The 13,630-nt window shown below is 41.9% G+C and overlaps 2 protein-coding genes across 2 annotated transcripts in view; one reads left to right on the plus strand and one right to left on the minus strand.

Annotated features, from left to right (window-relative positions):
- The first annotated feature begins 916 nt into the window (after positions 1-916).
- LOC107045106 (GATA zinc finger domain-containing protein 1) lies at positions 917-2,317 on the plus strand. The gene is made up of 4 exons (XM_015267241.1): positions 917-1,006; positions 1,122-1,401; positions 1,503-1,705; positions 2,033-2,317. Exons 2-4 carry the CDS (start codon positions 1,132-1,134, stop codon positions 2,244-2,246), a joined length of 687 nt encoding a protein of 228 aa, XP_015122727.1. The 5' UTR covers positions 917-1,006; positions 1,122-1,131; the 3' UTR covers positions 2,247-2,317.
- A 1,755-nt stretch (positions 2,318-4,072) lies between these two features.
- The window catches only part of LOC107045107 (AP-3 complex subunit sigma-2), a 65,871-nt gene continuing 56,313 nt past the window's right edge, over positions 4,073-13,630 (minus strand). Inside the window, exon 3 of the mRNA XM_029126593.1 lies at positions 4,073-4,406. Within this exon, the coding sequence (XP_028982426.1) occupies positions 4,284-4,406 (123 nt within the window). The 3' untranslated portion in view covers positions 4,073-4,283. The remainder of the gene's footprint in view (positions 4,407-13,630) is intronic.

Genomic DNA, 13,630 nt, shown 5'->3' on the forward strand with positions numbered 1-13,630 from the left:
GCATTGGTTTCATTCCTTAATATTAATTAGGAGGAAAGAGACGATTTCTTAATTATCGGGCGAATTACTGGGGAAGCGCTCTGCGCCGAGAAACCATTGAGTTTTTCATAGCGCCGCGAATTTCGTCGCATTTTTTATTTTTTTATTACAGAGATTAAGGAATGAAACGGGGGTTGAAGGATGGGGAATTTAATTCTCCATCGAACAGCATTGGTTTCATTCCTTATATGTTAATTAGGAGCAGAGAGACGATTTTTTAATTGGCGGGCGAGTTGTCGGGAGTCACTGCGCCGAGAAACCATTGGTTTTTCATAGCGCCGCGACTTTCGTCGCAATATTAATTTTTATTACAGAGATTAAGGAATGAAACGGGGGTTGAAGGATGGGGAATTTAATTCTCCATCGAACAGCATTGGTTTCATTCCTTATTGTTAATTAGGAGGGGAGAGACGATTTTTTAATTAGCGGGCGAATTATTGGGGAGTCACTCTGCGCCGAGAAAACATTGGGTTTCTTATAGCGCCGTGACTTTCGTCGCAATATTAATTTTTTTATTGCAGAGATTAAGGTATGAAACGGGGGTTGATGGATGGCGAATTTAATTCTCCATTGAACAGTCTTTGTTTCATTCCTTAATATTAATTAGCCGGCGAATATATCAACTGAAAAACATAAAGTAAACACTGAGTACAAGGAAGACAAAAATCCCCCTCCAAACCTGTCCCTGTCACAGCAGGACCAGTGATGCCAGATGGGAATTCCCACACGCTCCCCACTCCTCTCGGGTAATAGTGCGCAGCCTTTAGGGCGCAGTNTCACGCACCCGACTCACATTTACCGACAATGCGACCGGGACGCCGCCTTTCCCGTGGGGTACCAACTAACATTTTTGGAGTCAGTCAAACCCCCCGATCCGGGCCTCTACTCAGGTCTATCCTCTTTGGTCGTATCTCTGGTCAGTAGCAGTCCCTGGTCCCTGGTGGTGCTCCCGACCACTGAAATCTAGGTTAGTTCTTTAGAAAAATTTAGTGTAATAAGTTCGAATTATAAGAAGGTTTTGTGACGAGCTCAAAGAGTTATCATAGATATAGTTTAAAGATAACGGAATATTTGATCAACAGTTGACTTGACATGCCTTTAGGTGTGAAACCGGAGTGTATCAAATGTGGTGGGCGGGAGACAGTTCTCTGGCACTCGACAGAACTCGGTAGTTTGTGTAATGAATGTATTGAGGATGAAAGAAGTACTAGTAACTCCGGGAAGGCTGATGAGGATGAGAAAAATGGATCAAAGCCTGCAAGGAAGAGTACGAGAATTACTCGATACTGCAAACCTAAACTTAGTGCTCCTGGCAAGGGGGTATTGAAGGGGAAAGGTCGACGAAATATTTTTAAGAAACAGGTGAAACATCGTCAATTTTCAATGAACTATTACTGATTTTCATTTGTTAAAACTGTTATGTTTCATCTCTCCTGAATTGAGGATTTTATTTTTCTCCTCAGCCAGTCAAAGCCCCTTCAGCAGTTGCAACTCCAGTGACTAGTAATTTCCTCTTCTACAAAGGTTCATATTTTCAAGTTGGGGATGTTGTATCCATGGAGGATATGGATGGAGGAGTCTACTACGCCCAAATTAGGGGATTATTGACTGATCAGTACTGTGAAAAGAGTGCTGCTATCACCTGGCTTTTGCCGACAACTGCAAGGTGATTGATCAATTGCGTAGTGCAGTGGTTGAACGAGATGAGCCAACTCAACTGCAGGATTAGATTTTGCTGAATATCCTTCAATCTGAAGGGGATTGAAGTTCATTCCTTTTGTATAACCCTCATTCTCTTCTGCAAGAAAGTTTTTTATGGAAACTTGGAAATAAATTTTGATTTTCAAGATATTCAGCACAAACTGATTCCGAAGAGATAATTCACTCTTTTTATATTGTCAATGAATTGAAATGGAACAAATGCTGTTTGCATTTATTTTATATTTAGTTTTTTTCGTACTAATTAATTATTATCTTCATTGTTTGGATTCAGTCCACCACCTGGAGAAGGTTTCAGCCCGGAATCCTATATAATAGGACCAGAGGAAGATCTCCCTCGTAAATTAGAGTGTATGGAATTCGTAATGCATGCACCATCAGACTACTACAAACTGAAGAATACTCCGTATCCTCCCCTACTGACAGAGGATGGTTGTGGATACATCTGGACATCACTCAGAAATGAAATGAACAATGGAAGAAGATGAACCATTATCATTGATTATGGATTATGGACAGTTTTTATTGAATATATAATAATTGAAATATCATAACAGTATTTCAAGAATTTATTGCTCCAACTTATTGTTGATTATGATAGAATTTTATTTATCACAGCATGTGCTTGAGGATATCGAATGAAGGACACACGTTCTAATCAATACTTGAAGATTAGTATATATTTTTTCCATTTATTGATTTTGTCTTCGGTATAAAAGGGCTGTGTAATATGTATTTATAGATTCATTTTTCACACTATTCGAGACTCTCTTGACGAGAATTCATTAACAAGATTGTCAAATATTTTAAGAGAACTCAATTTAACTGAGTGAATTGGGAGAACTAGGTACTAGTTTCATAGGTACTAGTTTTTGGATCTTGCGCAGTAGATCTCCAGTTGTTCTGATAATTGTGACTTCAAATATTGCACCCTGAATGATCGCAATTCGTGTTCGAGCATCAAAATAATTTGGTATTTCCTTCAAGTTTCCCTGCAAACAAACGATCGTGTCAAGTTAAGCAGAAAAATCTATAGCACTGTGGGCTTTTGATTTTTTGATTTGCGATTACTTAACTTGATTACTGAGAGAGACAGAAAAATGTTTGAAAACGGCGCTGTCCCGCAATGTATGAAAAAAAAATTAATTGAGCGGACCGTAATCTCTTTACTTTGAAAGAAAAAAAATAATGCCATGATTAGTTCAATCAGGTCTTTCGAAATTTCCGAATATTTGAGCTATAAAAAAAAAAAAAAAATCAAATAGAATTGAAATTTAGAGAGGAAAAATTCCGATTCGCCCAGCCGGGATTCGAACCCGGGTCTCCCAGTTACGCGCCGGGCACTCTTACCGACTAAGCTACCGGGAACCACGGAAATTCTCACTCCAAATTCAACTCTGCACGCCGCCTAACCACCTTTAGGCATTAAATAAATTCAAATAGAATTGAAATTATAAGGTGAACCAACCAATGTTCGAACCAGACCAGTAATCGAACTAATTGGTACTTTTCTATAAAATAAATTAGTACAAGGTAGAGATGCCTCGCATTATACATGAAAAATAAAATTATGACATTTCCAAATGATATTGTGATGATTGAAAATGTCTAAGTTACCTTATTATCAGCGGAAAAAACAGTTTTCGATGACACGCCGCCAATAGCATATTCCCATTACAGAATACGCATTTCAATTACTGGGTTTTCACACATTTTCAGCTTTTTGTATTCATATCATTAATTCCATCGTCAATTAATATCCATAATATTTTTTTCTATTATGTATGGAAATGTACAGAGGAGTTAGAATTATTTTTACATCAATTTTCGACTTGGTTATATTTTTAAATCTACGTCAAAAATAACTGTGACCTTATTCCTTCGAACACTGGACGATTCACCCTATATCCGTTGCGTATCCCCCTTCGAATTCCTTTTCTTTTGTCAATGATCTGGACATCGAGAGAAGCCCCTAGGAACGACAGTCATTTTATGAACATCAAGATTCGTTCTTATCTTTGGAGATCGATCTCAAGACATCTTCATCCTGTGTTACTCTCTATGATTTATTAAATAAACCGCCCCAACCATTTTATTTTTTGTGTCCCACCTTCTTTAATTGAATACAACATTGGTCAAATGATTGGCTATCATTAATTCAAATATAGGTATTCGATGAATCTTATTGTTTCAAACACTGGATAATCGACAATGACTTACGTTTCTATCGTGAATCTCCAACCATTTAATCAAATAAACATTTTCGATTTCTTGTGGGATAGTTTTAGTGAGATATTCGTCCTCAAGCGAAATATCACTTTTTTATATTTTTTTATTGAAGGATTCCTTCAATTTTGGTATCGCGATGATTTATTCATTATTTGGTCATCCAGATTTGGCAGGATTGGTGAATTTTCATTTCCGTCAATACGTGTGTACAACTGTCGGTATAACGATGGATCATAAATAGTATTTGAAATTGTTGGTGAATTCAGTCAACTGGGTGAGACAGATGTAACGGCTGGTCAGAATTTCAAATCTTTTATTGCCTGCGGTAAATCCGGGAGCTTCATATCCTTAATCTGTTGTGGAATGTTCATGTTCTTCACTGCTGACACTGCTCGTGCTGGTGCCGCTGTGATTCCCGCCTTGACACACAGAAATGAATTAAAAAACTTAATATTCTAGAAGAAAGAATTTGATTCACGTACGAAAATTTACAAACTGTTTATTCGTGTTCAATGTATAGTTTTTTGTTGTTATTAAGGCACAATGTGTCAGGGATCAATGAGACTCAGAGTTTCACTTCAAAATAGAAATGTAACATAAATAATTAATTTGCCCAAGCATTTAAATTTTGATAAAGAAATGAATTTTCCATAAATCTCCTTCCATAAATGTCCTGCCAGTTGCTTCGAATTTTAGAATTTTGCACTGCTATGTACTGTGAAATGCATTATTTTGACTAGTTAATAGTTATAGACGTTATCACCTAATAAACATTAAAAATGAACGTAGGGGAGGGTGGAGCAATATGGACACCATATTTAAACAATGAGTTGAATTGGATCAAATTTACTGTTCCTACTTTATTTAGGGTTGTGCGTACCGTATCGATACTTCGGGATATCGATATTTTGAACTCCGATATCCGATATTCCATATCGATATTGCCTTGGCGCGATATGGTGGGTATTGATATTTTTTTCCGATATCGCTATTTTTCGGCGGGAGATGCAAGTGGATGCAGTCGCACAGATATCCAGACAGATACAGAGCAGTTTCGAACGATAACATTCAAAATGGATTGTACACAAGCCGGTAAGTACCCATTTGCGATTAAAGTAAAGTTATCTCTTAATTAGAATTGATAATCCATGTATTTTACATGGAAAACTGTTAACTGAAGGAGGTATGGAAGTCGGGTACCTTAATAACTGTACACACCCAATAGCATAATCCTGGATTGACGGGCAATTTCTTTTTGTTTTTCAGTACCAACTTCCAAAGAAACATAAGCTGTATTTTAGTATCAATCAAAGACAGGCTTATGTTGTCAATGGAGTCGATTTTCAGTTGTACTTGCAACCCTGGCGATTCAGGAGCGACGGTGTAGTGTCGTTGTGGCGTCGTTGATTTTTATTGTCGATTTTGGGGCTAGAAAAGGGGGGATGACCCCTAAAAACATTATAAAAGTTGATATATGAGGTATCCATTCATATTGGTACCGTTAATTGCATTATTATTTATCAATTGGATGAAATTATTTTTAGTGTTAAGAATGATGATCGAAGCATGTAGGGGGAATGCCGCGAGAAGGCGGTAGCGTCAATTTCCCGCTCGGATCGGTAAAGTCGACAGTAGTCGTAGACCAGGCTGGTCTGACCAGTCGTCCGCTGAGCTAGTTAACGGGTGTGCAATGTTGCCGCAAGTTTTGTTATTTTATTTTAGGTAATCAAAAGTGCAGAGAAGATAGGAATTGCATCGGATATATTTTCGTATGATTAACTTTAGATAATAATAATTATTTTTACATTGTTTTAATTTATTTTATAACGTGTTTATTAGGGGGGGGGGCATGATAACACAGAGTTGCAAATTCTAGCCAAGGGGAGGGGATCTCAAAATCTATCTGAGCCACCCCCATCCCTCCGTTCGCATGCGTTAATTAAATAAATTAAGAAATTTTGTTAATTAAGATTTCACGAGGGGGTGGAAGGGGGAGATACGACGGCGGAGGGTCGCAAATTTTACGCAATAAGGGGAGGGGGTTGCCGAATCTGACTGAGCCACCCCCATCCCTCCGTTAGCATGCGTTGATTGAATAAAAAAAATTGTTAAATAAAAAATGAAAATCTGGAAAATTGAGAATACGAGGAGGGGAAGGGGAAGGTACAACGGCGGAGGGTGGCAAATTTTAGCCAACTAGGGGAGGGGGTTCCTGAAACTGACTGAGCCACCACCATCCCTCTGTCCGCATGTGTCATTTAAATTAATTAAAAATTTTTTTTAATAAAAAATATAAATCTTTGTTAGGTGAAATTTCACGAGAAGGTGGAAGGGGGTGGTATGATGGCGCAGGGTTCCAAATTTTACCCAAAAAGAGGAGGGGGTTCCAGAAACCATCTGAACTACTCCTCAGCCCTCCGTTCGCATGTGCTTATTAAGTAAATTGAAAAATTCTTGAATGAAAAATTAAAATTTCCTTAATTAAAATTTCACGAGGGGCGGAAGGGGGAGATACGATGGTGGAGGGTCGCAAATTTCACCCAACAAGGGAATGGGGTTGTCGAAACTGACTGAGCCACCCCCATGCGTTGATTAAATATGAAAAAAGTTAAATAAATAATGAAAATTGGATGACCACCCGTTCAAAACGGAAGCGGATAGGATAACGAAGAAGATGAAAACTGCTGTTCTGGGTCTAGAGATAAGCATTACAGCTTGACGGATTAAGGAACTTGAAGGAAATTGCAAAAACTTAGCATCCAACGTCGAAATGGCTGTCCTGCGAGGACTGTTTGGAGACGTCAAATTCAAGATCTCTGAGATCTATGAGGCGATCTTCAGGTCGGTGAAAATGAAGAAGAGAAAAAAGTTGGAGACTCTGCGAAGTAATTCGGCGCCGGTTAGGGTGTCAACACACGAGAACACGGCTCTTTTCAACTTCACAAATATAGAATCTCCGGAGGGAGTAAAAGGCATCTTGTGCCTAGAGCCTAAATTCGGGTTAGAGGTACGCAATAGTGAGGTGCCTATCCCAACTGTCATCAAAGACCTTGAACTCTGCATTCAGAGTTTAAAGGTGAGGGATATCCCTGAGGAACAACAGTCAGAGGAGAGAAATAACATCAGGGCAGAAGCCATTAACATCATCACGAACTTTTACTTGAAACCGAGGTTCAACAACCGCAGTCAGCGCGACCAAGATGTGATAGCCACTAAGAAATTTCTAAAGGAGAATAGAAATCTGATCGTAGCGCGGTCGGATAAGGGGAATGCCACTGTGGTAATGCACAGGGAAGAATATCGGCAGGTCATGAAGAGGATGCTGGTAGACGAGAGTACTTACCAATGCATTGAGAAAGATCCAACCTTCAAGCTCGAAAGGAGAGCGAATGAGTTAGTAGATAGACTTAAACGCGAGGAGGTGATTAGTGAAGAGAGAGCGAAGGCCTTGAAGACTCACAATTCGACGACCCCAAGGATGTATGGCCTGAGAAAGGTACATAAACCACGGTGCAACCTACGACCTGTTGTTAGCTGTATAAAAGCCCCGACGTACAAGGTAGCTCGGTTTTCACATGAGCTGTTAATCCCTGTGAGTAGTAATTCAAGGTTCAGTGTTAACAACTCAGCTGAGTTTGCTACGTTTGCCGGTGGGGTCCAACTACCGCAAGGTTATATTTTGGCATCCCTAGATGTAGTGTCTCTCTTCACAAACATCCCCAAAAATCTAGTGCTGAAGATCGTGGAGGACAAATGGGAGGAATGGTCCACACGTGTTCATGCTCCGAAAGAGCTCGTGGTAGCGCTGGTAAAGTTTTGCTTCGAAGGTAGTTACTTCACTTTCGATAATGAACTTTACGCTCAAATGGATGGCAGCAGCATGGGCAACCCGGCTAGCCCGGTTCTAGCAGGTATCGTCATGGATTACGTCATCTCAGAGGTCCTGGACAAGCTTCCGTGCAACATTCCATGGATGAAACTCTACGTAGACGATACTGTGTTACCAGTTCCGGAGGACTCTATTGATATGGTACTACAGTGCTTCAATTCCATCAATGATCGGATCCAGTTTACTGTGGAAAGAGAGGTGGAGAGATCCATCAGTTTTTTGGATGTAAAGATACATCGGATGAATGACGGGAGCCTGAAGCTCAATTGGTACCACAAACGCACAAGTTCTGGGAGAGTTATCAATTACGAGTCGAACCATCTGATGGCGCACAAAGTTGGTGTGGTATTCGGCATGTTACACCGAGCAATTGGACTCAGTCACGAGGACTTTCATGAGGCTAATATTGACCGAGTGAAAGACACTTTAACGAAGAACGGTTATCCTGGGAAGTTCGCCATGAAGTGCGTGCGGGAGTTCAAAAATCAAAGAGCTTCTGGGGTTGAGAGAGCGGCAGACCCAGATGCAAGGTCCTGTTTTAGGTTTCCTTTGGTACGAGGATTGTCTCAAAGGCTGAACAGGTGCCTCAGAAGCACAGATTCGAAATTAGTCTTCTACAACCTGAGATCAGTGGGGGATCTGTACTCGAAATTGAAAGACCCGATTCCATTGCTATCGAGGTCAGAAGTTGTGTACAAAATCCCATGCGAGTGTGACAACTGTTACATCGGATAGACTCGGCAGAGGCTGGGCGCCAGGATTCGTCAGCATCGGTATGACTGCGCACCCCGAGGTTTCCTGAAGAAAGCAGCGTTGCCAACCATACCATTATCATGGTATCTATACCATGAATCTTGGCCCTATACCATGAGATCCATCATGGTATCATGGTATCCATTTTTTGGGGGAGATACAGTTTCAGGGGTTATAGGAGGATGGTCAAATTCCATGAGAGTCCAACGAAACAAAGTTCATGTGGGTCAAATATTCACGAAGGTTACAAGGGGATCATTGAATTTTCAAGAGGGTCAAACGTCACAAGAGTCACAAGGGGATACTCAAAATTCACCACAGTTAAATGTCCCAATGCAAATCGAACGAGGGTCAAAAAGAAATACGATGCTCGCGTGAAATTTGATCGTCTCATTGCGACTCTCGTGACGTCTGATCGCTGTGAAATTTGAGCATCCCTTGAGACCCTCCTGACATCATAATGTTGCAAAATTCGATCATCCCCTTGTGACCGATGTGACATTCGTGAAATATGATTGTCTCCTTGTAACCCTTGTGACCCTCGTCATGTTTGACTCTCCTGAAATTTGAATTTTCCCAGAGGAACTCGATTTTATCGGCGGATAGCATTTTTTCCCCTCCAATACCATCTCTTCTCCCTCCCTGTACCATGATCCGAGCGCCACAGGTTGGCAACGCTGGAAGAAAGAGAAAACGGCGTTGGCCACCCACTGCTTCGACAAGGGTGATGGATTCAAGTTTGAGGATGTTTCAATTTTGGACACCGAGACTCATTGGGTGAAGAGGAATATTGCTGAGATGATCCACATTTGCCTATATGAAACTGTGAATAAGAGAGAAGACACTCAGAACCTGAATCGTATGTACTTGGGTTGCTGAAGAGGTGGAAAAATAGAAATCGAGGGGCTCGAGGTGACGGGGTCGGTTAGTCACCAAAGGTGGCCATGAGAGGCGCTTTCACGCGGCAACGGGGGAAGACGAGTTTTGCCGTCTATGTCTGCATACTCCGTAGTTGTGTTGTGAGGCGGGAGGTGTACCTTCTATGTCTCGCTTCACACTTCGTGGTTGTGGAGAGATACGTGAGGGGCGCCTCTATCACTTCAATGCATAGTTCATGGCTGTGATTAATGACAGGTGTTGCTGCAGACCTCGATGTTGTTGTTAGAATGTTTTGCAATTTTTAATCAATTAATATGTTGTCGTTGCTCCACGCACATTTTATTAGAGTTTATAGTGACTACGTACTAAACCTGTCAAGGTAATTCTGTGTATTTCAAGCAAGTGTTTACGCAATTTGTGCAATTTTCAATATTACAGGCTAGAGTGTTTGTTTTGATTACAATCAATGACAATTACAATCAAGTGACATTCGGTCATGGAATTTATGTTTGGTTTTCAGAGGCTGAAGAAGCTGCGATTTGCAGCGAAACTTCGCGATTTGACAATAAATTAGTATTGCTGAACTCTTCGAACATCCCATTAATTATTCCTCTTAATAATGAAAATCGCGAAAATTGATCATTTACGAGGGGTTGCAGGGAGAGGTATGATGGCGGAGGGTTGCCAAATTCAGTCAAAGAGGGGAGGGGGTATCAGAATCTATTTGAACCATGCCTCATCTCTCCGTTTGCACGTGTTGATTGAATAAAAAAAATTGTTAAATAAAAAATGAAAATCTCGAAAATTGAGACATTGCGAGGAGGAGGAAGGGGGAGGCACAACGGCGGAGGGTTCCAAATTTTACCCAACACGAGGAGGGGGTTCCAGAATCTATCTGAGCCACCCTCCATGTCTCCATTCGCATGTGTTAATTAAGTGAATTAAAAAATTCTCGGATAAAAAATTGAAATTTCGTTAATGAAGATTTTACGAGGGGGTGGAAGGGGGAGATACGACGGCGGAGGGTCGCAAATTTTACCCAATAAGGGGAGGGGGTTGTTGAATCTGACTGAACCACCCCCATGCGTTGATTAAATGAAGAAAAATGTTAAATAAATAATGAAAATCGCGAAAATTGATAATTTACGAGGGGGTGCAAGGGGGAGTTATTGGTGCTGTTAATGCAGTAACACCAGGGAGGTCTGCAGCTGGTAGTTCTGCTAATAGACCATCTCTTTCTCATAATTGTGGGGGTGTCGGACATTTTCGTTCGGGTTGTTCGAATCCGTCGAAGGGCATGTTTTGTTTCAGTTGTGGCAAGTTGGGAGTAAAGACACCTCAGTGTCCCTCTTGTCGTCCTCAGACATCGAGTTCGGAAAACCCCAGCGGAAGACAGTGAATATCGATTCCGCATTGTCTACCGCTGAAAAAGGAGTCGATTTTGTTATGTTGGAACATTTGGGTTTCGTTGATTCGTCGGAACGGAAAAGTCAGCCTACAGGAAATTCTGGTGGAAGCAATTTGGATATTTCGGTTCATGATTTTGGCGCTACAGATGCAGTACCACATGTCGAGGCTAGAGAAAAACAAGACAGCAGTTCGGGGTCTGATCAACCACGGTTTGTTGAAGAAAATTGTTTATTCGGTCTCTCGGTTCATTCACGTATCTACTTGCCGGTGACGATCGGTATGGCTAGTTTTAACGTGCTGTTGGATCCGGGTGCTTCGAGATCTTGTATTCGTAACGTTCCGCAGGATTGGATTGAAAATTTGGGTTTAGTTATCTCTCGTCCACAGTGTTCACAGGTTGTTTTTGCGAATGGTGCGACGGAGACAGTTCACGGCACAGTTGTTTTATCAGTCAACTTGAAGGGTGTAGTGCACGATATGGAATTTTTGATCACCCCGGGGTTGAAGGATCCACTGATTTTAGGTGTCGAGACGTTGCGAATTTTCGGGTTAGTGTTAGACGGCAGCACTGCTGAGTGGTGGCCGACCGGTTGTGACGAACGTTACCCGTTTGGATCGTTGGATTCAAGTTCGCCTTTGGAAATCGCAGGGTTGCAAGAGACTTCTGATGCGGAGTGGGCGCGCATCGAAGCACTTGTGGATAAATATCGTTTTCGGCGTGTGAATAAAGGGGAGTTTACTTCTCTGATCACGCATGAGATTATAGGCCCTGCTGATCACCCGCCAATTAAGCAACGGGTGTATCCGGTATCACCGCCGATTTTGAAAGAAATGCAACGTCAGACTCGTGAGTTGTTAGAGGCGGGGTTTATCGAAGAATCATCTAGTCCCTGGACAAATCCAGTGGTTATGGTTCATCAGAAGGTCAAGTATCGGATGGTTATCGACTTTCGAAAGTTGAATGGGATAACGAAGAAAGATGCGTACATGATTCCAAATTTGACTAGTATCTTGGATCAATTGCGGTCTGCTAAATTCATAACGACGCTTGATTTGAAGAAAGCGTACCACCAGGTACCGGTGGCTGAGAAATCACGTGAATATACCGCATTTGTCGTTCCTGGTATGGGTCTTTATCAGTATGTTGGCATGCCGTTCGGTTTGACGAACGCGCCGGGGACTTTTCAGCGTTTGGTTGATAAGATTGTTACACCGGATATGGAGCCACATTGTTTCGCGTATCTTGATGATATAATTATCACGACGAAGACTTGAGAAGCACATGGAGATTCTGGAGAAAATTTTGATTAAATTGCAGGACGCGAAGTTGGAGGTTAATCCCGACAAGTGTGTATTTTGTAGCCCTCGAGTTCAGTATCTTGGTTTTGTTGTCGATGAGCACGGGTTACATGTCGATCCTGAGAAGGTTGCTCCGGTGCTTGAGTTTCCGGCTCCCACAAATTTGCGTCAGTTACGGCGATTTTTGGGAATGTCTTCGTGGTATCGTCGGTTCATTAAGGATTACTCGACTATTGCAGAGCCCTTGACGAGATTACTTCGAAAGTCGGTCAAGTGGGGGTAATGATCAACAGCGTGCGTTTGATACTTTGAAGATTGCACTGTCTGTTGCTCTTGTTTTATCGTGTCCAGATTTTGACGCTCCTTTCGAGTTACATACCGATGCTAGCGCATATGGTTTAGGTGCGGTTTTAGTTCAAAACATCGATGGAGTGGAATATGTGGTTGATTTTGCTAGTCGCACGATGAACTCTGCAGAGAGGAACTATACGGTTTCAGAGAAGGAATGCTTAGCGGTTCTCTGGGGAATTGAAGATTTCCGTCGTTATATGGAGGATTTCCATTTTACCGTAGTTACCGATCACAGTAGTTTGAGATGGTTGAGTAATCTGAAAGATCCTACAGGTCGCTTGAATCGTTGGGCTCTGGGTCTTCAGGGCTATGATTTTGATACCGTTCAAAGGGGCTTTACATCATGTCCCTGACGCACTTTCTCGTATGTTTGAAAAGGATTTTATGGGTGATGAGGTTCCGAGAGTTGATTCGCTGGATGCAGTCACAGACAGACAGGGGGTGGAGTTATTGTGTCCGACGGCACATGCTCTATTTCGTATGTACGAGGATGAGGTTGTTGATTGCGAGATTCCGGAAGTTGACGTTTTGGATGCCGAAGTTGATGCCGGTATTGATTCCGAAAATGTACAGAGAAAGCGTCTTGTGTCGCCAGCGGAAATTAGCGACGATTGGTATGTTCGTCGTAAGTCCGAGGTGGAGAAGCATCCAGGCCAGTGGACAGGTTGGAGGGTTGAAGATGATCGGCTTATCGATTTAAGCCAAATCCGTTAGTCTCGACTGTCGCTGAGGATCTTGATGCGTGGAAGCTCATACTGCCGCGTGGATATCGTCATGGAATTATCGCTGAGAATCATGAACCTCCTTCTGCAGGGCATTTGGGTATTGAAAAGAGGCATGCGCGAGTTGCGTTGTCGTTTTACTGGCCTGGCATGAGTGAGGATGTTGAGAAATTTGTTCATGGATGTGAGGTTTGTCAGACTTCGAAGGTCTCTCAACAGAAGCCTGCGGGGTTAATGAGACAGCGTTGCGTGCAGGAGCCTTGCTTAGTCGGTAAGAGTGCCCGGCGCGTATCTGGGAGACCCGGGTTCGATTCCCGGCTGGGTGAAGCGGAAATTTTTT

The sequence above is a fragment of the Diachasma alloeum genome, unplaced genomic scaffold (genome assembly GCF_001412515.2).
Source record: "Diachasma alloeum isolate Michigan unplaced genomic scaffold, Dall2.0 Dall_scaffold_00878, whole genome shotgun sequence".
In the NCBI taxonomy this organism is placed as follows: domain Eukaryota; kingdom Metazoa; phylum Arthropoda; class Insecta; order Hymenoptera; family Braconidae; genus Diachasma; species Diachasma alloeum.